The 26861-nt window shown below is 43.7% G+C and overlaps 1 protein-coding gene across 1 annotated transcript; it reads right to left on the bottom strand.

The window, feature by feature from the left end:
* Positions 1 to 1101: 1101 nt before the first annotated feature.
* On the bottom strand, positions 1102 to 25181 carry ehmt1b (euchromatic histone-lysine N-methyltransferase 1b). Its single transcript, XM_061076879.1, has 26 exons — positions 25161 to 25181; positions 15612 to 15702; positions 15019 to 15524; positions 14437 to 14653; positions 14191 to 14339; positions 13863 to 13997; positions 13651 to 13722; positions 13356 to 13458; positions 12804 to 12941; positions 11170 to 11438; positions 9694 to 9932; positions 9228 to 9452; positions 8439 to 8521; positions 8229 to 8335; positions 7523 to 7645; positions 7333 to 7434; positions 6997 to 7101; positions 6754 to 6908; positions 6454 to 6624; positions 6183 to 6327; positions 6012 to 6089; positions 5400 to 5515; positions 5171 to 5257; positions 3975 to 4053; positions 3582 to 3757; positions 1102 to 2480 (listed from the first exon to the last, which is right to left on the bottom strand). Exons 1-26 carry the CDS (start codon positions 25179 to 25181, stop codon positions 2291 to 2293), a joined length of 3882 nt encoding a protein of 1293 aa, XP_060932862.1. The 3' UTR covers positions 1102 to 2290.
* Positions 25182 to 26861: the final 1680 nt, after the last annotated feature.

Here is a 26861-nt window from a genome sequence, read left to right as displayed (position 1 = left end):
TTTGTGCATTGTGGTGAATTCTGCTTCCTCCACCCCCCGGTGCAGTTTTTGTCAGTTTGCAACGAGCTCTTCTCTTCAGCAGCTCCACCGAATTCACAGCAGAAACCGAGAAGCTCTTATTAAAGGCAAATGGCGAGAGTGGGAAGCGTTGGTCGCACCGAGGCCACAGCTGCTCCAACGCTTCAGCTCCCGGCCCCCCCGAGCGACGTCTGTCAGGACTGAGCCGCCGCTCGGCTCCTGCAGGCGTCAGGTTGGAGATATTTCAGTCGTGGTTGATAAGATAATGTGTTAAAAAGAAATATCCTCATGCATCAGAAAATCCCTGAAGAGAAGAAGAGACGCACGGGAAGCGACCTGATGTTTAAAGTAGGGACGGGGGAAAAAAATCGATTCAGTTACGAATCGCGATTCTTGGGAAAGACGATTTTAAATCGCCATGCTGCCTCCAAAATCCAATTTTTTTTTTTTAAACTTATTGGTTTATACGGGGGGGATATATGGAGGGAGCAAGTTGACCAGCTGTTGTTTTTGCACAAGAATCTAAACATACCCAAGCACTAGCTTTGCATCGCCTACATGCAAACAACAATGAAGCATAGCCTACTTTTTGTTTATTTCAAAGTTTATATTCTAAGTAAACTTTTATTCATTCTATTTAATTTACCTTTTATTTATTGTTTAAAAGTAGCCTAAGTGGCTTACATTTCTTAATCTGTCAGTTTGTGTGCAGTTGACAGGGGCTATACAATAATAGGGCACATTTTTATTTATTTTCTCTATTGGCTGCCCGGCAGTCATTAAGTTAATGTTAATATTTGAAATAAAACTTGTAAAGCTCTAAGTGAATTTGACTGTGTTGTATTTGAAGGTATGATTCAACCTTTTTCCATGGTCCAGTATTTAAAAAAAAAAAAAATAACCAAAAGAAATCCCAGGAAATCGTAATATCGAATCACAATACTCACAGAATCGCAATACATATCGTATCGCCACCTAAGTATCGTGATAGTATCGTATCGGGAGGTCCCTGCCGATTCCCGACCCTAGTTTAAAGTCCGCAGGAAAACGCTTTCAGGTAAGAAGAGAAACCAGTAAATCGGATTAAATGCATTAGTAGTAAATTTATTGAAAAAGATACAACCAATTAGATGAATGGTTCACGGTTCAGAAATATGTAACAGAACGTACTGGAAGTGCATTTTTATAACCTTTTTTTACCCATTTATATCTTTCAAAACTTTGCACAACAGTCACTGCTTTACTAACAACATTTAAAAAGACGGGTTGGCTTCTGTTGGCAAAATGGCGAAAGGAAATTAAAAACAGACTAACTACAGTCACTACGATTAGAAAACTGGAGATAAAATTAAACATAAAAAAACTTAAAATGTCCTCTTATTTTACAAACTATGTTCACTTGGGTAATACAAATGAAAACAAAAGTAAAAACCTTTGTCAGCACCATGTTATTTCTTTTAACTCCACTTCAGTTTTAATAAATTCCTCCAAAACCGTGGCAAAGTATCTGACACATTAAGATCCCCATGCGTAATAAAAAAAGATCAGCCAATTTATTCAGACTAGAAACGCCTCGTTTTTGAGGAATGGTACAACATCGTCCTATCATCTATACTCACTCGAGTAGCAAATAAAAAAATGGATCACTTTTTTTTTACATCGTTTGAATCAACTTTCAGTTTGGAACCAGGTGTGGTTGCAAATGTTGGACATCCATTCAAACACGGCAACGAAGATGAGGTGACACGGAAAAGGTGGCAACAAAATTCATGAGTCATCTGCTGATTCTGCTGGAATGGTTCATGATAAACGACCACATCGGTCAAACAGGTTGAACCCGGCTGTACGCCGAGGTTGTCTTCGCGAAAGACAACGATTCGCTCGTCCCGAACCCGGAAGTCCTTTATCATGATTCTACGAAAAAGCCATTCAACGATGTCAATTAATTATCAAGAGCAAACGCACGGGTCTCCTTCCTGGAAAAGGATGAAAAGTCAGGACTGTTGTTTGAATCGTCCCTGTGCAGTTTGCTGTGCGTGGCGTCGCTGCCCCCCCCGCTGTTACACCAGGTTGGAATCAAGGAGCAGCGACTGGTTCCAGGAGTCTGTGCCTCTGCTTCTCAGTGTGAGTGTCCTCTATGGTCCGTGGTCATTTCATCAGAAGTGGAGATACAGTACAAGTTCATAGATAAAAGTTCAAAGTTCTCGGTGGATGGACGCAGGTGGCGCCCTCTGTCCTGCACGTGGGGGCGGGGCTTAGTGTGCGGAGGCGTCTACGAGGGGCTGGGGGGGGTGTTGGAGGAGCTGGTGTCGGGGGAGGCGCTCGGCTGCTGCTGCTCCTCCGGCGTGCTGTCGGCCTGCAGCGACGCCATGGCCGCCGCCGAGTACTTGCACTTGGAGGAGCTGCACTCGCAGTTGAACAGTTTGCTCTTGACTTCCCAGAAGTGGTCACCGTAGTTAAATCTGCAAGGAGGGGGGGGGGAGAAAATACAGTAAAGTTATTAAAACAAAACAAAAGCTGCTTTTCTCCAAAACACAGGGTCAGAAAAAACACGGCTCCTGCATGAAACACTTTCTAAATTCTAGGATAAACCTCTGAATTGGCTGTAGAAGCATCTTAGGGCGTTTTCCTGAGGTCAGAACCAAGATTCATGTTTTTGTTGCATGTCTTCTCTTCTTCTACTGTTTAATCCTGTCACCAAAGTTTAATGACTTCTTCTTCTAGGGTCAGGTCTAGGGTTGCAAAATTCCGGGAATATTCAAAGTTGGAAACTTTCCATGGGAATTAACAGGAATAAACTGGAAATGTTGTGGGTAATTTATACTAACTGTATTTACCTTGTCATATACAGACATAAATATAAACATTTTGTTTTGTCATAGGCTGATTTGAGCCCTGAGGAAACTTTGGACACTTGACTATATGCTTCTGCATCGTTGTGTCATTCTTAACATAGGTCTTTGCACAGTATTTGCACATGTACACAGCCTTTCCTTCTACATTGGATGGGGTGAAATGTCTCCACACATGAGAGTGCACGTGGCATTGTTCTGTAGAATAAGATGAGAAAAAAGTTTGTAAAAAAACACTAATGCAATGCCAGAGATATAAATAGTTAGCCAAACAATTGGAATCGTCTGTAAACATATTTTACAATTTATGGATAAATGAATGGAAATAGGCTAGATGAACAGATGAACAATCCTCAATCAGCATGCTAATATATTTTCTCCAGTAATATCATGGAAACTTACCTGACTAGTCCTTCACTCTACAGCAGGCCTCAGTAGCCCTGCTGTAGAGTGAAGGATGCTGGGAGTTATCTGTGCATGTGATGGAAGAATGACCAGTGGAGGGTTGAAACTCAACGTTCCATACATCTTTAAAATAGAGTTTTTAATGATGTTTTTATTGCTCAGCGTTTAATTTCTGCCCCTTTGCAACCCTAGTCAGGTCACAGAAGATCGTGGATATCGGTTCAGGGTTTTCCTGCGTTGTCCTGCTAACGCACATTAAATGACAATGAAAACCTCCTTTGAAGCCGTAATAAAAAGTTGCTTTACCCCAGCTCCTCTCCAGCTTTGATGTTTTCGCTGGCGAAGAAGGCGATGTGTGGGAAGCGAAGGTCCTGGTGCGTCGTGAACACTCGACAGGCGAACAGGTTGGGCTCGCACATGTGGTTGAGGAAGCGGCTGATGTTTCCATAGAAACGGGCATCGATGCAGTACATGTCCTGTGGCTGGAAGGGAAATGAAGGAAAGGCTCAAACTAAAAGAATAAGCTTTAAGTGCAGATATTTATCTAAAGAGTTTCATGTTACAGTTCTATTGTAGTTAAAGAAAAACCCTAAATGGTCAAAAGTTTATTTAAATATAAATACATCAATTAAAGCTCTGGATTAACAACGAGAAAATTCATTTAAATATTTGTTTCTCATTTAAACCTGCGTACTTTACCTTATCGTCCAGACTGAACAAGTAGGCGTCGTTCTGCCTCATCTCTGCTTCCACTTCGGAGATGATCTCACCGACGTACCTGTGAGGAAGAAGACGAGCGGTGAACGCTTTGGATTCAGACGCCATTTACAACATGAACCTGGATTTATGGTTTTGTATTTTTGTACTATAATTAGTTGGTGGTTCGAGAGGAATTCAGCTCTGAGATCCTGAGCCTCAAAGATTCAACAGCTCTGTGCTTCTTCACAGCTTTTCAAATATTTAACCCCAAAGGTTATTTATTCAATTAAATATCTAACCATGGAGACGTTATTCAACACTGAGAGACGGTGAGTCAGTTTTTAAAAAATGATTTTATAATCCAGAACAAACTGGTTGGTTGTACTGTGTTTGCTAAAAGAAATTTGACTGACAAATCATCAGTTCCTCTTATTTATCTGCTTTAGTAACTGCCTCCCACAAAGAGCACAGATATAAAACTGGTTAGACTGGTTACAGCTTCTGTGTTGTCTGGAATGTTAACCTTTTAAATGAATGTATTTTAATATACTGTCATTAGAGATTTCTTATTTAACCATACTTATAAAAAAGTATTAAATTGACTAACTACAAGCTTCTAGTAGCAGAATACTTAGAGTGATCAATAAACTAATTGTAAATGTCACAGAAATGAATTGTTTATAAATAGAAAACTGAAATTAAGTTGTATAATCATTAGTGTCATATTCGTTGAGCTGGTTTCTAAATACAACTGTTACTCGCAGAAACTCAAACATCTGGATTTTTAATAAAAGCTCATTATCAGGACGGTGACTATCACCACAGAGAAACACCTCAGTGACACTTCTGAACACGGGAGGAGGAGGAATGATAATTATGTCTCACGAGCGGCTACCATCTGGAAGTGTGTGTGTGTGTGTGTGTGTGTGTGTGTGTGTGTGTGTGTGTGTGTGTGTGTGTTTGTCACAACATGTCTATTCGAGGTCACGCCAAGATTTCTGAATTAAAACGAAAACCGTAGCAGAACTAAAAGGACAAACTACGGCTGTTACGTTCCAGTGTTTTGGTGAATCACACTTTTTATCTTGTGAATAGTTGTGATTACTACTAATTAGACTGAGAAAAACCAAAAGACAACAAATAGGTCTAGAGATGCTGGAATATATAAAGTGTTTCATTTGTAAAACGGGACTCACTCGCACACGAAGGTCCCCTGTGGGATGTCCTGCTGGGCCCGGACCCCCCAGCCCTTCTTACTGGTCCTGAAGAGCTGGAGTCTGCTCCTGAAGATCCACAACATCAGAACGTTTAAACACACAACTCTAGTTACCTCAGTTCTACAACTTTATACAAATCTACAGAGACACCAGACTTTCTCATGCTGCTGCTGACATGTGTGTGCGTTCAGGAAGTTTATTTTTTTACCGGAGTCCATTTTGCACGACGCGGTTCTTGCAGGTTCTCCAGCAGGAACATGCGTGGTTGCACTCGAAGATGAGCGGAGGCTCCTCACGGCAGAACTCAGGGAGGAGACAACCACTCTGAATACCACACAAAATAAAAAAAAGATCTTAATCGTTTGAAACTGGAGTTATTATTATTAATATACACTGATTATTATGAGGAGAGCCTGATCACATGTAGTACTTCTGGTGTTGTCTTTAGTGGTTTAGTATAGATGGGTCTGTCACAATATCAGATTTACATGGTGGCAAAAAGATTCACAATGACGATATTATCCCAATATTTATAGAAAAATTGAAAAGTAATAATACTGATCAGTCAATTTAATGTGTTTTTCTCATTTTGGAAAATTAATAATTCTGAAAACACTATAAAACTAACACCTACTAGGGATGTGGACGTAATGATCTCATTGGTCTTCATGGATTTACCCAATATTATTATGTGTGTAATATCTAGTATATCCAGTATTAGTTTACTGTTATTATTATAAACAATCAGGATATTGCAGCAGCCCTAGTGTCCCAACACTTCCAGGTTTATCTGAGTGTTTGTGTAGCAGTTTGTCGTTACCTTGTCGTACCAGCAGCGCAGGCTGAGCTGTCCACACATGCAGATACTTGCCGAACAATCTTCCTTACAAACGCAGTACTGTAGAAGGGAGAAGAATAACAAACGTCACTTCACGCTGCCAAACATTCATTCGTCTCGATTCAACATGGGATGAGACGGCTTCTGACTCGCCTGTAGGTGCGTTATGTTCCTATCGATGTTCATGGGGGAGGTGACACAGTTCTCAGAGATGTATTTGTAGTTGTCTGGGTACGTTTCGCTGTCCACAGAGTTGACACAAGGAATAGGAACTCCCTCCTGCCCCAGAGCGATGTCACTGTAAACGGAGCGGACACCAAGGTTAGTGCTGGAACTCGGACAAAAAGAGAAAAGGGTGAAGACGTTGTCCCATGTGATGAGTCAAACTGTCCCTCCAGTGGAATCCTGTACAATGTCTACCAACCTGTGCAGGACTTTCTCCTCTGCTCGAGCGAGTCTGCTGCTCTTGGCCTCCCTCTCCTTCCTGTTGGCCTGCAGAGCCGCCCAGGCCTTGGAGTTGTGGCTGCAGCAGTCCGGAGGAGTTTCTCCTTCGCGGTTCTTCAGAAAAACATCTGCTCCTCGAGACAGGAAAACCCTGAAGAGAGAAAGGCCACGTGTCATTGACCACTCACAGAACATCAGAGTCAGTTCTCCTGTTTTCAAGAGCATTAAAAAGCTCATTGTTTAGATTCTCTTTCAAGGAGGGAGGGGGTTTTCATCTCACGTGACACATTCCAGGCGATTCTCCCGAGCAGCGATGTGCAGCGGAGAGTCTCCGTGGATGTTGACCGCCTGCAGGTCGCAGTGAGCGTTCAGCAGCAGCTCGGCGATCTCCACACTGCCGGAGAACGCTGCCCAGTGAAGGCAGATGTTTTCCTCCTGAATAAAAAAAGAGGAAATTACGTAAAACCAACAATTACAAAATGTTTTTCTGTAAATCGTGACGGACACGGGGAGGACAGCGAACCTTGTCCCGGACGTTGATGTCGGCTCCTTTGGACAGAAGCAGCTTCACCTGGTCGGCATGTTTGTACTCAGTCGCCCAGATCATGGCCGTCCAACCTCCGTCATCCTGAGGAAACACAATCATCACCAAAAAACATAAAATACATGGAAAAGCAATCTTCAAAGATAATTATTTTTTAATTTGAAACAGATTCTGTCTTGTTTGTCATGATTCAATTCAATTCTTCTGCATTTTGGTTCATTATTCCTTGACAGATTAATCCAGAGTTTCATTCACCGCTTCAGATTTAATCAGAACATTTAAAAACATATAAAATAAAATGTCAAACGCACTGACCTGACAGTTTATGTTGATCAGTCCTGTGGAGAGAAGGTGCTCAACAATGTTGTAATGACCGGACTTTGCCGCTAGGTGGAGACACGTGAAGCCCTCAACATCCTGAGAAGAGGAGAAGGATTAGATTTGATGTCTCACAGTCGACAGTTGACTTCTAAGACCTCTAACATACATCAAAGAACCTTTCTACCTTGTGCATGGCGCTGGCTCCAGCTCTCAGCAGGTACAGCACCGTCTCCATGTGGTTGTTCTCACACGCCTCCATCAGTGGCGTCCGCTGGTCCTCGTCACACATGTCCAGGTTCGCACCGGCCTGAAGCAGGAGAGTGAATGTAAAGTACAGGGTTCATACACATTTTGAACAATGGATTTCAATGACTTTTCAATAACTTTAAACCCAGTTTCCATGACCAAACATTTTGTGAGATCTCTGTGTATACGAATATATGAAAAGTGACAAAATGTAGTATTTAAGCTAACAATGAGAATTTCAAAGCATACAGTATACCTTCGATGACACTAATGAATGAGACAATAGTTTGCTTGAGGTCTTCGTCTGTTGTAACCCATGGCATGTACTTTTCCATTTGTAGCTTTGAATTTGAACTTTTCAATTAGTATGAGAGCATATGCCTGCTTATATTTTGAGCGTATTTCTTTTAAAAGCATATGAATTATTTAAAACTCAGCGTAAATGAACGACATGAAAATATGAATATAACAAATTTCCATGACTTTTGGGATCTTATTTTTTTCAAGCACTTTTCCAGGCCTGGAAATAAACATTTTACAATTCCATGACTTTTCCAGGTTTTTCATGACCGTAGGAACCCTGAAAGTAAACCTGGTGGTGGAGTAACTCCAGGGGCGGAGCAGGAGGATCCTCAGAGTCTTACCTGTACGAGCATGTGGCAGATGTCTTTGTGTCCGGCCTCCGCTGCGGCGTGAAGCGGCGTGCGTTTGTTGTGAGTGTCCATCTTAAAGTTGGGGTCAATGCCGTCCACTGGAAGGAAAGAGAACAGGACATGGGAGCAGATATAAGATGCTTGTACCTTAAACACTAAGATGCAAAGATGATTACATGAAGAACAGGATCTCACTCGTACCCAACATGAGCAGCACCCTCTTGAGTTCTCCCTGTTTGGCCGAGAGGTAAAGCTGCTTCGGGTGAAAACGCAACTTCTTGGGCCTGATGGAAACAAACAGAGGGGAAAAAAAAAAATCTTAATACATCAGATTTTTGATCGTTCAGTAGGGACGGGAATCAGCAGGGACCTCCCGATACGATTCTATCACGATACTTAGGTGGCGATACGATCTGTATTGCAATTCTGTAAGTATTGCGATTCGATGTTACGATTTCCTGCAATTTCTTTTGGTTATTTTTTTTTTTTTAAATACTGGACCATGGAAAAAAGTTGAATCATACCTTCAAATACAACACAGACAAATTCACTTAGAGCTTTACAAGTTTTATTTCAAATATTAACATTAACTTAATGACTGCCGGGCAGCCAATAGAGAAAATAAATAAAAATGTGCCCTATTATTGTATAGCCCCTGTCAACTGCACACAAACTGACAGATTAAGAAATGTATGCCACTTAAATAGAATGAATAAAACTTTACTTAAAATATCAATTTTGAAATAAACAAAAAGTAGGCTATGCTTCACTGTTGTTTGCATGTAGGCGATGCAAAGCTAGTGCTTGGGTATGTTTAGATTCTTGTGCAAAAACAAGATATATACCCCCCCCCCCGTATTAACAAATAAATATGTATTTTTAATTATTAAAAATCGATTTGGGAGGCAGCATGGCGATTTAAAAAAGTCATTCACAAGAATCCCTATCGTTCATTTGGATGAAGTTTGAAGTTCTCGTGGCCGAACTTACTTCTCGGTGTCCAGAGCGACCAGGATGCTCTCCAGAGTTTCTCGTGGTGGTCCTTGAGGAACCGTTGGCAAAGCGGTGGTCACCAGACTGGCCTGAAGCGCCGCGGTCCTGGACGACCCCGGAGCGGCGGCGGAGGAGGTGGTGTCGAGCGGGGGTGCAGAACGAACAAAGAAGGAGCTGTCGGCCCGGCCGCCGGTCTCCCCCCCGACCGCTACACGAGTAGAGCTGGAGAACAGACGAGAAAATACTTCAGCGGTTGTGGTCCACACATCATTTATCTCCGATGCTTATTATAAATAAAGAGAACAGGATTCTTCAGTAAATGTTCTATAGAGAAAATACACAAAGGTTTTTCTACCTTTACATTGTGTATGCATATTCACCTGTAGACTACTGTAGCTAGTTGCTTTCGATTATCGTTTCAGGAAACTTCTCGTCTATTCTGACGCCGCAGTCAGTAGTTTACCTGCCAGTGGTGGTGTCGGCGCGGCCCTCGGGCGCCCCCCCGGGTGTGGCCGGTCCGTGTGCGAGCGCGCTGGGCACGGTGGTGGAGGTGGTGTCCGCGTTGGCGATGGTGACCTCCTTGGCCTTGCTGGCCTCCTCTCCACAGTGAGGGCAGAAGCTCTGACCCTTCAGCACCGAGGCACAGGCGCGGTGGAACCGGTGAGAGATGCTGACGTCCGGCTGGCACTCCATGAACGTCCCCTGCTCGACGATCAACAACACAATGTAGGGGTGTCACGATACCAAAAATTCAGTAGTCGGTGCCAATACCAGTAGAATAACACGATTCTCGATGCCAATTTCGATACCACGGTAAAAAAAAAGTGCATTATTTGGATGTTGTTAATGTCATATACGGTAATTCAATGTGCTTGCGCTGCGCATATACTGAGGGTTATACGGTAGTTGCGGTCGCATGTGAGTGACGCTTTGTTGTGAGACACGTTATGCATTAAATGATACATCTGCCTCACGCCGGGTTTACACCGGACGCTGAAGCGACGCCAAAGCGACTCGTAAGCGCAGCACCAAGCCTTAAATAACAGCTGGCTCCCGTCCACTCCCGTGCGCCGCTTCAGCTTCCGGTGTAAACAACCATGTGCCGGCGCGCTAAGGATTAGCGCGGAGCGGCGGCGTTGCTTCCGTGTCCGGTGTAAACCCGGCGTCAAATGCAAAATACTTCCATACACGCCTCTTTGTGCCTTTTTAATAAACAAGTCGAGGTTAATGCTAATGCTAAGTTGCTAACAGCTGCTGGCATCGGAGCTGACGGTGCCTACGGTACTTCAAAAACTTGGGCATCGGCATCGTTTTGTTACGTTAGTATCGAAAGGTATCGTAGGTATCGGTTCTCGTGACATCCCTAACACAATGGATCATCACTCTGTGTTTCAGGTGTGGAGGAATGTTTTGTATAATTTGGCCTGACTATTTCAAACTTGTTCTGCAATTATACTTATTCTTCTGCAATTATACTTATTTAGTATAAATAGAATAAAATCTCTGAGTGTCATATAATAAAATCTCTCTTTTAAAAAAATGTCTCAGTGTAGGAAATATAGCATTTACATTAAGCAGAATACACACAGACAGATGGGGACATTCCTAGATCAGCAGGCGCGCAGCAATGTTCCAAAATCCAAGAGAAAAAATTAGCTTTCATATAAATATTTATTAAAAAAAATCAAGCTACACATTTGTAGTGCGAGTGTGCAATCAGCCCCAGGACAGTGTGATGCTCTCATCCGACAGCAGAAATATCACAGTAGTTTTAAGGATGGGGTGATTTTCCCAGAATAAGGTACGGGGTCTGTCGGAGTCAGTTCTTCAGCAGTTGGCTTTAAATTAAAAGTTATGAGAAGAAATGAAATAGAAATAATGGATGAAAACAAATTTGTTTTGATAAAAAGAGAAATAGAAGAGAAAGTCGACTACTCACAGCTCTGCAGAAGAAGCCGCAGCCCGGGCAGCACTGGTGCTTCACCATGCCGTTGCGGTGGTCTTCGCACAGAACCAGCAGCTGGACCGAGTTGGACGGACGCATCATCTCGTGTTTCAGGACGGCGCCTTGGCAGCGGCTCAGCTGTCCGTCCACGCTCTCCGTGGCCATGCACTTCCTATCGGCCAGGATGAGGATCTCTCGGCTCTTGGGCGTCTCCATGCGGCAGCTGCAGAGCGGCAGCTCCTGAGACTCCTCCACCGCCGACACTACAACCACAGAGAAGACAGAGAAGACAGAGGGAAGTCAAGTTAACCTCCAAACTGGTTTAACTCTGTGTCAGTTAAAGAAGGGATTTGATTTGTGGGAGTGAGTGATGTCCAGTAATGTTACTTTTTCAATTCTTCCCCCCAAAAAACTGAAATCAGCCAAGATGAGTTTTCACAATATCAGTGAGTAATGAAATAAAATATAAATTCAGTAATATTATCAGGCAGTAAACACTTCTGCTACTTTTTCGGTTGCTTTACATGTTAAAATTAGGAAGGGTTAACTCTTTATAGATAGATAGATAGATCATATATACAGTATATGGAAAGATATAGATAGATCATATATACAGTATGTGGAAAGATATAGATAGATAGATCATATATACAGTATGTGGAAAGAGGGAGGTAGATAGATCATATATACAGTATATGGAAAGAGGGAGGGAGGGAGGGAGGGAGGGAGGGAGGGAGGGAGGGAGGGAGGGAGGGAGGGAGGGAGGGAGGGAGGGAGGGAGGGAGGGAGGGAGGGAGGGAGGGAGGGAGGTAGGTAGGTAGGTAGGTAGGTAGGTAGGTAGGTAGGTAGGTAGGTAGGTAGGTAGGTAGGTAGGTAGGTAGGTAGGTAGGTAGGTAGGTAGGTAGGTAGGTAGGTAGGTAGGTAGGTAGGTAGGTAGGTAGGTAGGTAGGTAGGTAGGTAGGTAGGTAGGTAGGTAGGTAGGTAGGTAGGTAGGTAGGTAGGTAGGTAGGTAGGTAGGTAGGTAGGTAGGTAGGTAGGTAGGTAGGTAGGTAGGTAGGTAGGTAGGTAGGTAGGTAGGTAGGTAGGTAGGTAGGTAGGTAGGTAGGTAGATAGATAGATAGATAGATAGATAGATAGATAGATAGATAGATAGATAGATAGATAGATAGATAGATAGATAGATAGATAGATAGATAGATAGATAGATAGATAGATAGATAGATAGATAGATAGATAGATAGATAGATAGATAGATAGATAGATACTTTATTAATCCCGAGGGAAATTTAGATCATCCAGTAGCTTATACAGTTTAGCACTTAAACACGTCACTGACATAAATCACATAAAAGAACATATTTACAGATACAGGAATGGGATGCAATGATGTGATTGTGTCAGTGTCCAGTAGGGAAGTGTTCTTGTGCTGCTGGAGTGGAAAGTACAATAATATATATATATATATATTTATATAAAACAAAAATATATACATATATAAATATATAAGAAAATGTAGTTGTAAAGTCCGTGCATGGGGCTAGTATAGCCAGTAAAGGGATGGACAGTGGGTTGGTAAATAATAATGAGATGAGATGAGAAAGTAAGAGCAGGTTCAATCTTTTTCTCACCTTTACTCGGTGCCGGAGCCACCAGCTCTTGGGGTTTGCTGACGTTGAGGGAATCCGGAGGGACGACCTGCGTGTATTCCTTTCCTTCAGCTGCCAGGGCCGGAGCTGCAGCCTGAGGATGAACCACCAGCTCCAGGTCTGAGAGGAAGAGCAGTGAGCGGTGAGACAACCTGAAGATACAGCCTGAGCCAAATCTGCTATCGTTCAATCTGATCTGACACTGGGACACGCAACCAGAAAAACCAGTCTGCTCCAGTAATTAGCATCTCTAATGTTTTCATTGTGGATCGAGGTGCTGAGCTGATTTGATGACGGCTGACCTAAGAGTATTTAATAGTTCAAAATATGTTTGATGTTACTGTCTGGATTAAAACCAAAAACAACCAACTGCCACATTTGTAGAGAACTTCAGAATCCAGCGTGTCACTTTTTAATAGGTTAAAGAACAATTATAACATGGACCTTTGGCAGCAGGTTTACATTTACTTCTTAAAGTTAAGTGCAATATGAACAATAGGGAATACAAATAGCCTTTGTTGTTGTGGCGTTCACCTTTGGCCTTTAACCTCCTTTTCCGTTTCCTGGACGGCCGGAGCCACGCGCTGTCTCCTTTCGTTTTCTTTTTCAACTTCTTCTTCAGACCCGACTCGGTGCTCTGAGGCAGAAAAGACGCGGTTAATTCACAGCGAGGATTCCAGCGGCACAGAGAAAGTAATTCAATAACCAGAGCAGAACATTTCAGCTGCACTCGTTTCCCGTCGTTTTTCTGTCAAAAGAGGTGGAGTGAGATGAGATCTAATGCTCTGATGTGGTTAAAGGTGGAGTAATGAAGGCGAGCGGCTCTTACCATGTCGGACTCTGTGCCCTCCTCCTCTCCCTCTTCTTCTCCAGACTCGTCAGACTCCTGCTCATCTCCAACCTCCACCCAAACACAAAAAACCCAGCAGTCAAAACATCACCTTAGAAACGCTTGCAGGTTAAAACACATGAATTACAAATCTATTTAAAGATGCTGGCGTTGCTCATCCACTCAAAGTCTGAAGTGTGTGATGTTCCAACCTGGGAGATGGGTTCAGAGGTTTCCTGAAGAGCACTGACGGGTCCCTCCTCTTCCTCAGACTCCACCTCCTCCGACTCTTCCTCCTCAGATGCGTTTTCTACCTTCTCCCCATTTAAGTTAACTGCCTCTGTAGTCTGTGCAATAAGAAAGGATTTAAAATCTTTTAAGTTCTTTTTTACCTCCACCACAAAGTTCATGTTTTGATCTCTGTCAATGTGTTTGTTGGTTGTTTTTGTGTCAGGATTACAAATAAAATGCTGAATGAATCTCTACGAAACTCGGTGGAAGGATGGAGGATAATGTTTGGGTGTTTCTAGGAGAACAGACCTGTGGGATCTTCGCCGATTGTTGCAGGTCCTTAAACATTTCTAGCACAGATCTCTGCTTGAGCACTTTGGTTTTCTTCTTGGGCACCAGGCTGTACGTTCCCATCCTCCGCTTCTTCTTTCGGGATGACAGCCCTCCTGAGAACAAGCCTGTCGTGTGAGAAGACACAAACAACACATTTACACTGTGGGTGAAGTCAGTATTTTTCTACAGTAGATCAGCAATCGTCACTGGACCCTGTCTGACCTAGTTGGAGCTTGGCCGGGGCCGGAGCAGCTGGGGAAGGTGGAGGTGCTGGTGAGGAGGATGACGTGGTTTGTGCAGAAGCTGGCGTTTCTGATGGACTCTGAGGTAGATGGTTCTGAGAGGACTGCTCCGAGGGTTTCTGCACATCGGGTGCAACGTTCGTCTCCATTTTCTCGACTGTGGCACTTTTCGCTTCTCTTAATTCCCTGTTCAGAAGCTGCAGGTGAAAAGAAGCAGAAACCTTGAGGATGACGGCGTTGGGAGCAAACCACCAGGACTATTTTCAAAAAGCAGATCATAATAACAAGTCTCAATTACATTTTTGGGGTTTGATTACTCGACAATAACCAGGTTGGTTCTCAAAAGCCCATAACTGTCGGGTTGTAGAGAACACTGTGGGAAAACATTTCTCTATGATCTATATTAAAGGAGATATAACCAGTCAAATCAGTGTCTCCCACTAAAAGTTCAAACTTGATCCGAGATATTAAATTCTGGTTTCATTCGTTGCTCATGTGACCAACTAGGAACCAGGTCGGTGTGGTGCAAACCTAAATATTTCCCCGTGTTCATAACGTTTACCTTCTGTGCCGGGCTGACAGCCGGCCGGGACATGGTCTTGCGTGCTCTGTGTATTGTGACGGGTGCAGGAGACGCCTCTGTGCCATTTTTAGTGTCCGATATACCCTGTCCCGACGTAGTCCCTGTACTGGGGTCAGTCCGTAACGCACCCGAAGTCGGCGCCGTCCCTGATGCCGAGGCCGGTCTGGCCGCGTGTCCCCCTGCTGATGCGCCCGAGGGCAACCAGCTAGTCCTGTGAGGGGACGCTCCCAAACCTGGCATCGCCGCAGAGCTGCTGTCCTGCTGCTGCTTGGTGAGAATGAATCCGTTGCTTCCAGTGACAGAAGCGTGCGGCGGCTCCAGGTCCATCATCCCGTTTTCGTTGATCAACAGTAATGTCTTGCTGCTGCCGGTCGCGGAGCCGTGAGTCGGGCTCTTGTGTCTCGTGGCGTCACATTCTACGCCGTTGAGCATTGCCTCTGCTGCAGGGGAGGAGGCCAGGCGGGCTGCTGCCTCTTTGTCTCCGTCTGTGGAACCAAGAGCATCAAAGACATGATTATAATTATGAATTCACCACAGATATAAATTGGTTTCAGGTTGAAGTTGTACAATACCTGACTTCTCCTCTCCGTTACTTGCTGGATCGAGTCCCTCTTTCTTTGCAGACGCACCTTTGTCCACGCTGCTCTTGGTTAGACCAGCCGGCTGATGGAAAACAAAACAAGTGTGTGTTTTATTTTCATTATTAATTATGGTGTTGATAACTGTTTTCTACAGTTAGTTGCTTTGTATTTTGATTGATTGATTGAATGTTCAATCAATGCCTCGGAAAACACATTTAGGGACAAGACCCTCATTTACAATGGTGCCGAGGGTACAATAAAAAGTTGATACATTGAAGAGTTAATACATTGAATAAATAAGAATGAAATAAATATGCATATATATACAGTAATACAAGGTATAAAACAATTGTTGTAAAGCATAGGTCTTCATAGCAAGGGTAGTCTCTGTAAAGTGTTTTGTTTATCCGCCCAACAATCTGAAACCTAAAGATATGCCATTTAGAATTCAAGAATACAAGAATAATTGATTAGTCAATTGGCAATTTTAATAGTCAATAAGTCCTGAGGTCATTTTTCAAACAAGACTTTCTAGTCTTCGCTTCTCCAATGTGACGTTTTGATGCTTTTCTCAGGTTGATTTAGGTGTAAACTGAGTTTTTGGGGGGTTTAGTTTGAGGTCTAATGATAAATAATGTGATGTAACTAGCCCTAACCCATACAGGTCTTTTAATTCATTTTCAAGGTTTTTTAATGTTCCTGTAATGAGATTTTTCAAGGACTTGTTTGGTGAAATGTGATTGAAAGTAGAATTTAATATCAAAATATATCTTGAGATCAAATCATCATATTTACCCATGACTTTCTTTTTTATGTTCAAAAGAAAATGACCTTGTTTATGCACATTTAAAATCACCACGTTTGAAACCAAGATTTCCTGAGAAGCTGAGACCAGAACACATTTGGGATTTCTGCTTGAAAAACAATGAATATTTTAACAAAATGCATGTTGGTTCTTTTCCTGATTACTTCCAAACCGATTGGGTCTGACTTTCATTCCCGTCAGGCTAATCTTCTGTGTTTGTGCTTTTCAGTAACGTGTCACAAGATTAAAGAGCAGGCCAAGAGAACGAGGGCGAACCTCCAGCCAATCGGAGGAGCAGGAGACGTCTGCTGCAACCTCAAAAGAAAATTTCAGCCACCCACGGACTGTTCTTACACAGGAGGGAGCAGCTGAAGAGGCAACACCAGGAAACGTGTCTCCATTCAGAGCAGGACATCCAGCTCATGCTCACACCGGAAACAATGTGCCCAAAGGAAACAAAAGAGCCCCGAGAGACAAACTTCATGAAGCCGCTTTTCTTTTCTTTTCGGTGGAACTTAACGTAAAAACTACGTCTTTGTCCCTAAACACTCGGGGACCAGTTTAATGTCAAAGGAAATGGACCCAGGCCAGTTTGTCCCTAAAGAGCAGCACAACCACTGCACTCTCCTCAGCCGGGTGCGAGTCTCATGAAGGTGATATGTACAGTCACATATCTAGATTGTCTGAAAGCAGAGGAAACACAATTTCCTACAACGAACCCAATCAACACACCTAGATGTGACAGAGAAAACCGGCTCAGCCAGTTAAATGCTCTCATCCGAGGACGCTCACAGTGGAATCCTCTCACCGAACAGAGAGCATCTGCCCTGAAACCTGCAAACAACCGAGGCCTCAACTGAAAGAGACCCGGGGCCGGAATCGAACACCGACCTGCACCTTGTCAAACAGCAACAAGGTCAGGCCAAGAAATCGGCCTGAGAGCTGAATATCTGAGGGCGTCCTGCAGAGAACATCTATGAAGACAATCCTGTGGTGATGATGATCTCAAGGAATCCAGTGAGCACGTGTGGAGGTGAAGAGGAGAACAATCTTTCACTTCCTTGTTTCCATGGATTGAGAAAAGCCAGTTGCATACAACAAAAAAAACACACACACACATATAAGCACCATCCCTCCCCCTAGTGGTGGAAAGTGGAACATGCACATTGGAGACAGAAGGGAGAGGGGGGGAAGGGAGACAGAGAAGGCCGTCTGCAGATCTCCGCCATTTCGCAACCAGATTGTTTACAGACACGACGTGGCCATTGCAGCAGTTTTCCACTAGATGGGGAAGGTGGGGATTTGGAGGCTGGTGGATGGGGATTTGGGTGCAGCTGAATGAGGCTCCAACAGGAAGCCAAGGCAATGAGAAGAGCCTCTATTCAAATATAGGTGTTAGAAGAGAGAGGCCCAAGCTTCAGCCACGACTGCAAAAGTGAAACTCTGACGGTTCAAATGTCAGATCGGACCTGGTTATGAAACTGCAAATAGAAATAAGAAAAAAAATTCTAAAGCTATAAAATGTTCATGGTTCAATCATTCACTGTCCTAACCTACATAATCCGGACCTGGTGTGTGACCAGGCCCGACATCCGTTGCAATGTGTCCTATCTTTAGATTTATTGCGAGAGCGGCTGAAGAGCACTTCACCTAAACACAAAGCAAAAACACATTGCACAATCAGCTGCGCACACTGCTAGCGACGAGCTGACAACCCGTTGATTGAGTACACAAATGCATTTCACGCAGCCTTAGAAAACAAAGGATGGATTTCCAGCTCTCACCCCTGTGTGGTGAGGCAGCATCTGGTTGTGGGGCCTCACCTACGGGCTGTGAGTGTTTCCACAAGGCCTGAAGAGGTGAAACTTTCCCGGATCTCACAAGAACAAAAGAGAAAGATTGAGGAAAAGTTGGCAAAATATCTGCTTTTGTGCAGCAGGAGGTTTGGTTTTAGTTTGTTAGTCCTATCTAGTACTCTAAGTAATTAGATCTTCATTTTAAGAACCAGTAGTTTAAGAGTGCGTCATGACGAGGCGATTATCTCACCTCGAATATTAACAACCTTAAGTCCAAAAGGAAACAGCTCTTCTACCAGGATACCGACCTCCTGCTTCCCCCCTCGTTTCCTGTCTCCTCTCTGCTGTCCAATCTCCATATAAAGAGGAAAAGGTGGCCAATATATAAGCTCCTTTAAATAATCCCCAGGAATATGCCAATGATTTACCTGCAACTGTAAACTAACAGATAATGAGAAGGATTGTATGAGCCTGAGTCAGAGAGCGGCAGCTGGTAAACAGCAGCTTAACATGCATCCTTTAGATTGATTAGCACTCCTAGGCTTCTTGTGTTTCAGTGTATTCCTGATTTCACAGCCATGGCCCCAGGAGCGTCAATACAACACAACCATGAGGAATTCATGAGCAAAGAGGTGGAGGGATAGAAGAACAGATAAGACAGAAGATCTACTGACAAGGTAGCTTCCAGATCTTCAGGACATTAGACCTCAATCCTCCTCATATAGGCCTCATACCGAGAATGGCATCACATTTCCTGTGCTGTGTATATATCAGTTGTGCCATTCCCTCACAAGTCATTCGCAGCAGTTCTGCTACCTCTCCTCCTCCTCAAGTCCTCGGTTTCAGGAATCCAGAGCCGTCCCTAAAGCTGCAGCAAGTGAGAAGCAAATCTTACACACTGAGAGATCATCTCATTAAGAAGACATCAGTAGCTCAGACCTGGGACATGGGAAACGAGACCATGCTTCTCCTCAGACCATCGAACCCAACTGAGGGTGAAGAGTATACACAGCCATGTCTTTTCCCTTGTTTGCCTCCAGGAAGCATCATACCTGCTTTCTTCTCATGGCCTCCATTGAGAAGAAGAAGGCGTCAGAGAGAGTGGGTGTTAGGGAGAGAGAGAGAATAAGTGCGTTCGAGAGAGAGGGAGGAAAGGGGGGAGGACAGGGAGAGAGAGAGAGAACGTGCCGAACAGATTGTTCCTCTTTCTCCTTTTTCTTTCCCCCGCATGCACATTCACCTCGTCGGTCATGTGACCTGGTGGCTCCCCCTGTCGGCCCTCTTCTTCACAGGGTCTCCACAGAGCATGCTCAGTCCCTTCAAACAGCCACACCACTCCATGTCTGCAAAATGGAAGACCTCATTGCCAACGAAGAAGACATCCACTGGAGCAGAGGCACCACACGGATTACTGCACATCCGTCCAACCCGATGTTTTAATCTCAAACAGAATCCAGCGTTAATTTCTGTCATCCTGTTTCTCTCCAGATTGTAAAAGATCACTTCTGCTGCTGCTTCTTCTTCTACCCCCTTTTGTGAAAAGGCCTCTAAAGCCTGTGTGCTGGCCCAGTGACGAGCACCTCTGGAAGGTACAAAAATAATAATCCATAAAAGGTCAAAGTAAAAAGAGATAACAGCCCTAGAAGCGTATCAGATGTCTGTCAGGGTTCTGACAAGTCCTACGTTGTCCGTTTGCAGACGTCAGGCCTCGTCCAAACCTCTCAACAGGAGACTCTTTTGTCTCGGCCGAGCCTGAGGCCAGTGAAGTCAGCAAAACGCAACGCTGCCAGGCCAGGCAACTCATAATAAGTCACAGAACTGAAGTAACACGCCGAGCTGCCACTGGAGGAAAAGCCTTTGTTCTTCATGTGCTCCGTCCTGTTCTCATTTGGTCTATGATCAAGTTCATTTTCATGCTGATTCTTGATTAGGGCCTTACAACTACGGACTAGTTTAATAACATTAATCTGTTTGTTACTTTTCATGACTCGTTTGGTCAAAGAAATATCATGAAATAGCAGAATTGCCCATCAAAGGTTTCCCGAACTCACTGTGATCCCTGTCTGACAGTCATAATCAGATTATATAAATGAACACCAAGAAGCAAATCCTCACATTTTACATTTGAGGAGCCAGGAGCAGCAAATATCTGCAGAGAACAGATGTCGTGGCTTATCCTGTTTCACAATTTAACAACGATGAACAACCTGGCTGAGGTTTATCAACTTTCAGGGATCAATGCATAAAAAAAATGTCATAGTTTAAGAAAGTAAGAATGTGAGAGGTAAAGGCCAACAGGGCGGGGAAAGAAATACTCAGAGTGCAGTTTAACAGGAACAGATTATTGTCTATGCAAAACCCACAAGGCACAAAGAGACACCACCCATGAGCAAAGAATAATCAAACTAATGACAAAGCTTCAACCTTAAACTAAAACTTGTGGTGGTGAGTCTGAAGCTGTTTAATCTGGAACTCGTTTTTTAAACACATTACAATTATTATTTGTTACTTTCTATTTGAAATGCGATCATTCATTGGAACGTGTGGGGGTCAAGTTCATATTCGAACTTTAATGAGGTATTCTAGAAATGCATCAAACCCTCTGAAGCAGTTTGACTCCTCCTCCAGCAGAGGGCGGTCATTATCGGCATATTTCGTGGTAAAGTAAGACAGTAATGATTTGCTATGAAAATGGAGGAAGCTAGCAAGCAACGCTATCCCGAGCGGACACCAAAGAATCTGAGAAGCGGAGTGTGGAAGTGTTTTGGGTTTTACACCAAAGATGTAGACGGCAAAGTAAAGCTGCTTCCAGACATTTCGTCTAGAGCCAATTCTCTCGAACTTGTCCAAGAGGTTATGTCTGAAAACAGGTTAAGAAACAAATGTTACACTGTCCCCAGGATTCGTGGTAGTGCTCTTTTCCAACTGATCAAAGAAATATGCAGAATTTTTCTGTACGTCAACTTTAACTTCCGTCCAATCTCATCTACGAGAGATAGCTAACCCTAAAGTCAAAGTTTTTCTAGATGTAGCATGAATGTACTATAAGCAATTGGACGTATCTGCAAAATCAGTGTATATAAAGTTTCGTGTCCATCTCACTTCAAACACGTAATCAACACCCCAACTAGCTTGCTGTGAATTTTCCAGAAAGGTTCCTGCTGTATCTTCACACTGACATTTTACCTCGAGACTGGCAGGGAAAGTTCCAGAACATTTCAGGAAAATAACTGGATGCCAGTCTGACAGTAGTGTAAAGAGGCTGAAACGATATTAAACACATTTGCTGTTTGAACGAGACTTTCCCTCAAAGAACCGAAGAGTCAGTGATGATTTCTCCTTCATGGCCTGAAAAGAAACTTCACATCACGCAACAATCCATCACACATTTTGGTTGAGGAGATATCAACAACTGTCTCAACAAAGTGAGGCAATATCTCCCTCAAAGTCCTCACAATATTACTCAATCATTTCGGCGTTTTCTTCTCTAGAAGCATAACCAGATCAAAACCACTTTGGTCGATGATAAAAAATAAAACTCAATATCTTTTCCAAAAGCTTCCTCAAAAGACAAAACGTCATGTAACTCTAGTAGCTCAGCTAGAAAAACACGTCAAACCTGAGTGCTTACAGCCCAGGTTCGATTCCAGCCAAGTGTAATATTTGAATAGCTTAGTATTGAATGCACAATAACAGGGTAGCTATGTTTACACATGGCACTAGGCCCAGTTTAATATAAAACACAATTTTATACAATATAGTAGGGGCTCCCTGCGCCATCTCTCCACCAGTTTGGGGGTCCTTGGCCTGAAAAACTTTGAAGACCCCTGCTCTAGCGCCACCATCAGGCCAAGATTTCCCAAAATCAAACACTCAATTTATTATTTCAAGCTAAGCAGACAAAAAGCCAACAATCCTTCCTCTCGAGGGGATTCACAGACAACACCATTGTCAAAAATATCTTTGTTAAATGCGGGTATGTTGCACCTTTATTTCCGGTGTGAAGGCAGAATGGCGAGCGTTGATGTTCTGCCTTCACGCCGGCTGCGGACGTGTCACCGACCTTCATCAATGTCTGTTTAAAAAGTTAAAGAGCACGAATGACGACACTGCTCTGTTGCCTGAGACATCCGAGAAAGGGGCGGAGGCTGAGGTATCAGCTGAAATGAATCGTCAACATCAGGAAAATTAAAAACACCTGTACGTCATAATACAATCCTATTACCTCACGTCAAGCTGAAAATATACCTAACAGAATACTTATCGGTGTGGTTAATTAAGTCATCTGCGTTTAACAAGTTCACACGGCACGTTTTCTGTGATTGGGCTGTTAATGTGCAAGTTGCTACCAGTCTGGACATGAAAATTCATTCTGTTCAGACTAAAGGCCGGCGCATGCTTCTGCGTTTTCAGGGGCCCGCAAGCGCAAGAGCCCTTCCGGGACCCTTATGTACTTATGTATCCCTTCTTATGTGCGTCGCCCAATTTTTCTAACTAGACGGCAAAGCTCCGCAAGCCTCACGAATCCCGCAAGGCTGTGATTGGTCTGCTAACTACATCCTTTCAGGAGTCGCATTTCCGGTTTCATGCCCCATAATACCGGCGGAAACCACGGAAGATTTAGAAGAACGAATATGGCCCAAATAGAGAAGCGTTTGGCAGAAGAGATCCGAAACTATGACCACTAGTATAACCCGTCACTGACTGGCGGATTTGTCCACCAGAAAAAGGCTCTGAGGAGCCGCCGTGGCGATGTAAATAAACAGTCCACGACGACTGCCACACACGAAGAAGAGCCGACTTCGACAAAAAAACATTACTCCGCCTAGTGGTCTGGCGGTGAATTGCTTTGCATCAGTTTGGTTTCCCACCTTCTTATTCATTTTTAGGCGTGAGATCGATAAAGCCTTGATGGTTGGCACACAACACCGATTGATTCAAGTGAACTGAAGGGTTCGACACATTCTGGAGCCCCAGGTGCAGAAGCATGTCGCTCAAAGATGAGGGAATATTGCAAGTATGCATGATTTTATGAACTGAAAAATACAGGAGATGTGATTGTTATTCCCCGGAGCCTAATTTAAAATGTGACAAGTGTTTATTCTATCCTCACAGCCACCGATTGTTTGTTTTATTTGCTTGGAAGAAAGAAGCCTGAAACAATTGAACCATAATCACAAATAATTACTGGTTAATTTCCTCTACCATCAAATATTCAGATTCAGCTCCAGATTCTTAAATTTATTCACAACAATCGTGCAAAACCTACAGACAATAAACATACACACAAACCGAATACAACAGCGTTGCACCGAGATTTTAAACTTATTTGAAAATGATAAACAGAATGATCAGTACATCCAGACGACACTGAGGGGCTGGGCAATAAAACAATATCAATAATTTTTACAAATATGATTAATCCACCTCAGGTTTGTAAAATGTGTCTTTGTTTATCAGTTGTTTATCAGCCTCGAGTCTTTAATCCGTGTGTTCCATAAATCAGCGTGGATTATGATTATAACTAGATTATTTAGATATACAACACCTGACATATTTGCAATACCTCTATCTTTACAACGGTCCCTGCTGTTCCCTTCAGCTCAGTCAAACTTCTTCAAACTTGAAACTTTGATAGACTTTTATGTCCTCTCTCGTCAATATTGTATATTTTGTTGATGTGCTTTCTTTGGTAGTTTTTCCTCACGGTTGTCGAGGTTACGGAGGCTAGAGGATAACACATCTTGTTTAGACCCTATGACACAAATATTGACATGGGCTTTACAAATAAAAAAGTGATTTACATATATATATCCTGCAGCCCTAGTTCCTCGTGTCTGTCTCAAATGCATCAACAGAACAAAGTTGTGTTATCAGAGTTGTGATCCACTTTACTCCCACAACTATGTTAGAGCGACCCCTGCAGAACAGGCATGCATCGCATCCCTCCACAAGAAAGACAGAAGGACAGACAGAAGCTGGGACACATTTTGCACATCTGTGTTGCAACGAAAGTCACACATCTGTCTGTCTGTGTGTCCTCTGGTGCAAACCTGCAAACCAATGCAACATGTCCCAGGCTGGTTTGCAAGCGACTCGGAGCCACCACAGTACCCGAGGAACAGCTAACCAAGCCGGGCCTGCAGCAGGAGGACAGACCCTCACTGCTGGAGGTGTCCCCGGTGGACACAGGTGGAGACAGGTGGAGGGAGGACAGTGTCCCCAGCAGGACAGCCGGTGGGAGAACTGGCGCCATATGTTGACAGTGGGAACAGCGCTGCCTGCATTGGACTGCATAATGTGTCCCGGAGCTAACACGCTGCACAGCCCGGGGAGGACACCAGAGAGACCCGGGCATGGAGCCGTGTTGTCCCGCAGCACACACACACACACACACCAGCACCCGTCGGTTAAACACAACCATCAACACACACATCCGCGTATAGAGGCGGTTTTTTGGGGGGAAAGTGTGCACAGCCTGCTAGCTAGCGCGGCGGCTAGCTGCTAGCTAAGCAGCGATGTGTGGATTAGCCATCGGTGAGCAGGTTGACACAACGCGGGAGAAACGATGAGCAAAGCCGGGTACAAGGACACCGCGTGTACGGGTGTGTGGAGGTTTTTATTATCCGCTAAAGCAGAGAAGCGGGAGCCGGGAACGTGTGTGACGGAGCCCGGCACAGGAGCCGCCAACGAGCCTGCACGGAGCATTCATGTTCCGGGGCGCAGCATCTTCCTGCTGCCCTCCCGGTCCGACACAAAAGCAGGAGGCTCCGGTGGCGGCCGGCGGGGAAACCACGACGCTCCGCCGGCTCCACCGCGACCACCCGCCGGGGAGGGGACAGGGGGCTTGGGCCGCCGGGGGGGAGCCGCGGTCCCCGGGGCCCGGAACACGGTGTGAAAGGAAAAGAAGGTGAACGCGGGTCCGGCTCTCACACTCACCTCCGTCCCGACCGAAGCCATGGTGCCGCACACTAACCCCGCCCACCCGACACCACGTCACACTTATGCATTAACTGAGGGTGTCATACCTGGAGGGACGAGCATCAATAAACAATAACCATAACCATAATAATGATAACAATGATAATAACAGCAAGAATGATGATAACAACAGTAATAATAACAATAATAAAGTTGTATTGTTGTCTTGTTGTGATGACACTCATCTCAATTTGAAGTTGATCTGATGAAAGCCCTGGTACCTCAAAGTAAAAATGTGGAAAATGGCCACTAAATGCAAAATAGCAGGCTTCCTGTTGCGTTTTTCCAATTGCTCTTAAAGACTTTTTTGTTTGTCTGGTCATGATACACAAGTGTATAGATTTTTGTGAAGATCGGTCAATGTGAACACGTTCTGGGGGTCTCGGGGGGGCACCGTTGAGCCATTTTGCGGCGCCCATTGAAAATTCCTCCAGAATACGTACATTTTCACCACTTTCTAATTTTCTACAAATTTTGGTAAGAATTTGAGCATGTTAAAGCCCTCAAAAAGCCAATTCATTTTCCTGAATAATAATCCTTACAATTTCAATAGGGCCTCATCTGACCTTTGATCAGTGCTCGGGCCCTAAATAATAAAGTTGTATCTCCATCTTGCTGTGATGACACTCATCTCAATTTTAAGTTGATCTGATGAAAGCCCTGGTACAAGTACCTCAAAGTAACAATGTGGAATATGGCCAAAATGGCCACTAAATGCAAAATAGCAGGCTTCCTGTTGCGTTTTTCAAATTGCTCCTAAAGACTTTTTTGTTTGTCTGGTCATGATACACCAGTGTATAGATTTTTGTTAAGATTGGTCAATGTGAACACGTTCCGGGGGTCTCGGGGGGGCACCGTTGAGCCATTTTGCGACACCCATTGAAAATTCCTGAAGAATACGTACATTTTCACCACTTTCTAATTTTCTACAAATTTTGGTAAGAATTTGAGCATGTTTAAAGCCCTCAAAAAGCCAATTAATTTTCCTGACTAATAATCCTTACAATTTCAATAGGGCCTCACCTGACCTTTGATCAGTGCTCGGGCCCTAAATAATAAAGTTGTATCTCCATCTTGCTGTGATGACACTCATCTCAATTTGAAGTTGATCTGATGAAAGCCCTGGTACAAGTACCTCAAAGTAAAAAATGTGGAATACAGCCAAAATAGCCACTAAATGCAAAATAGCAGGTTTCCTGTTGCGTTTTTCAAATTGCACCTTAACACTTTTCTGATTGTCTGGTCATGATACACCAGTCAATGTCAACACGTTCTGGGGGTCTCGGGGGGCACCGTTGAGCCATTTTGCGGCGCCCATTGAAAATTCCTCCAGAATACGTACATTTTCACCACTTTGTAACATTCTGCAAATTTTGGTAAGAATTTGAGCATGTTTAAGCCCTCAAAAAGCCAATTCATTTGCCTGAATAATAATCCTTACAATTTCATTAGGGCCTCACGTCTGTCAGTGCTCGGGCCCTAAATAGTCATAATAATCCTCAGATTCTGAAGCACACGGAACTGTGTAATAACAGAAAATGACAATAACATAACAAATAAAATGTATATAATGCATCAAACATACTGGAAACTATACTAGACATTAAATAGTAAATGGTTTTGTTTTTATATAGCGCTTTTCCCGTCTTGATGACCACT

The sequence above is a fragment of the Limanda limanda genome, chromosome 1, assembly GCF_963576545.1.
Source record: "Limanda limanda chromosome 1, fLimLim1.1, whole genome shotgun sequence".
NCBI lineage: Eukaryota > Metazoa > Chordata > Actinopteri > Pleuronectiformes > Pleuronectidae > Limanda > Limanda limanda.
The sequence above is the reverse complement of the archived record's forward strand: the minus strand, read 5'-3'. Positions and strand labels throughout refer to the sequence as shown.

What these genes read in the sequence shown, in the direction of transcription:
- ehmt1b (XM_061076879.1), bottom strand. Translation starts at nt 25,181, where the DNA reads ATGGCTTCGGTCGGGACGGAG. An exon ending in TAACGGAGAGGAGAAGTCAG is followed by an intron (nt 15,525 to 15,611) that starts GTATTGTACAAC and finishes TTGGTTCCACAG; the next exon opens with ACGGAGACAAAGAGGCAGCA. An exon ending in GCGGCTTCTTCTGCAGAGCT is followed by an intron (nt 9,933 to 11,169) that starts GTGAGTAGTCGA and finishes ATCGTCGAGCAG; the next exon opens with GGGACGTTCATGGAGTGCCA.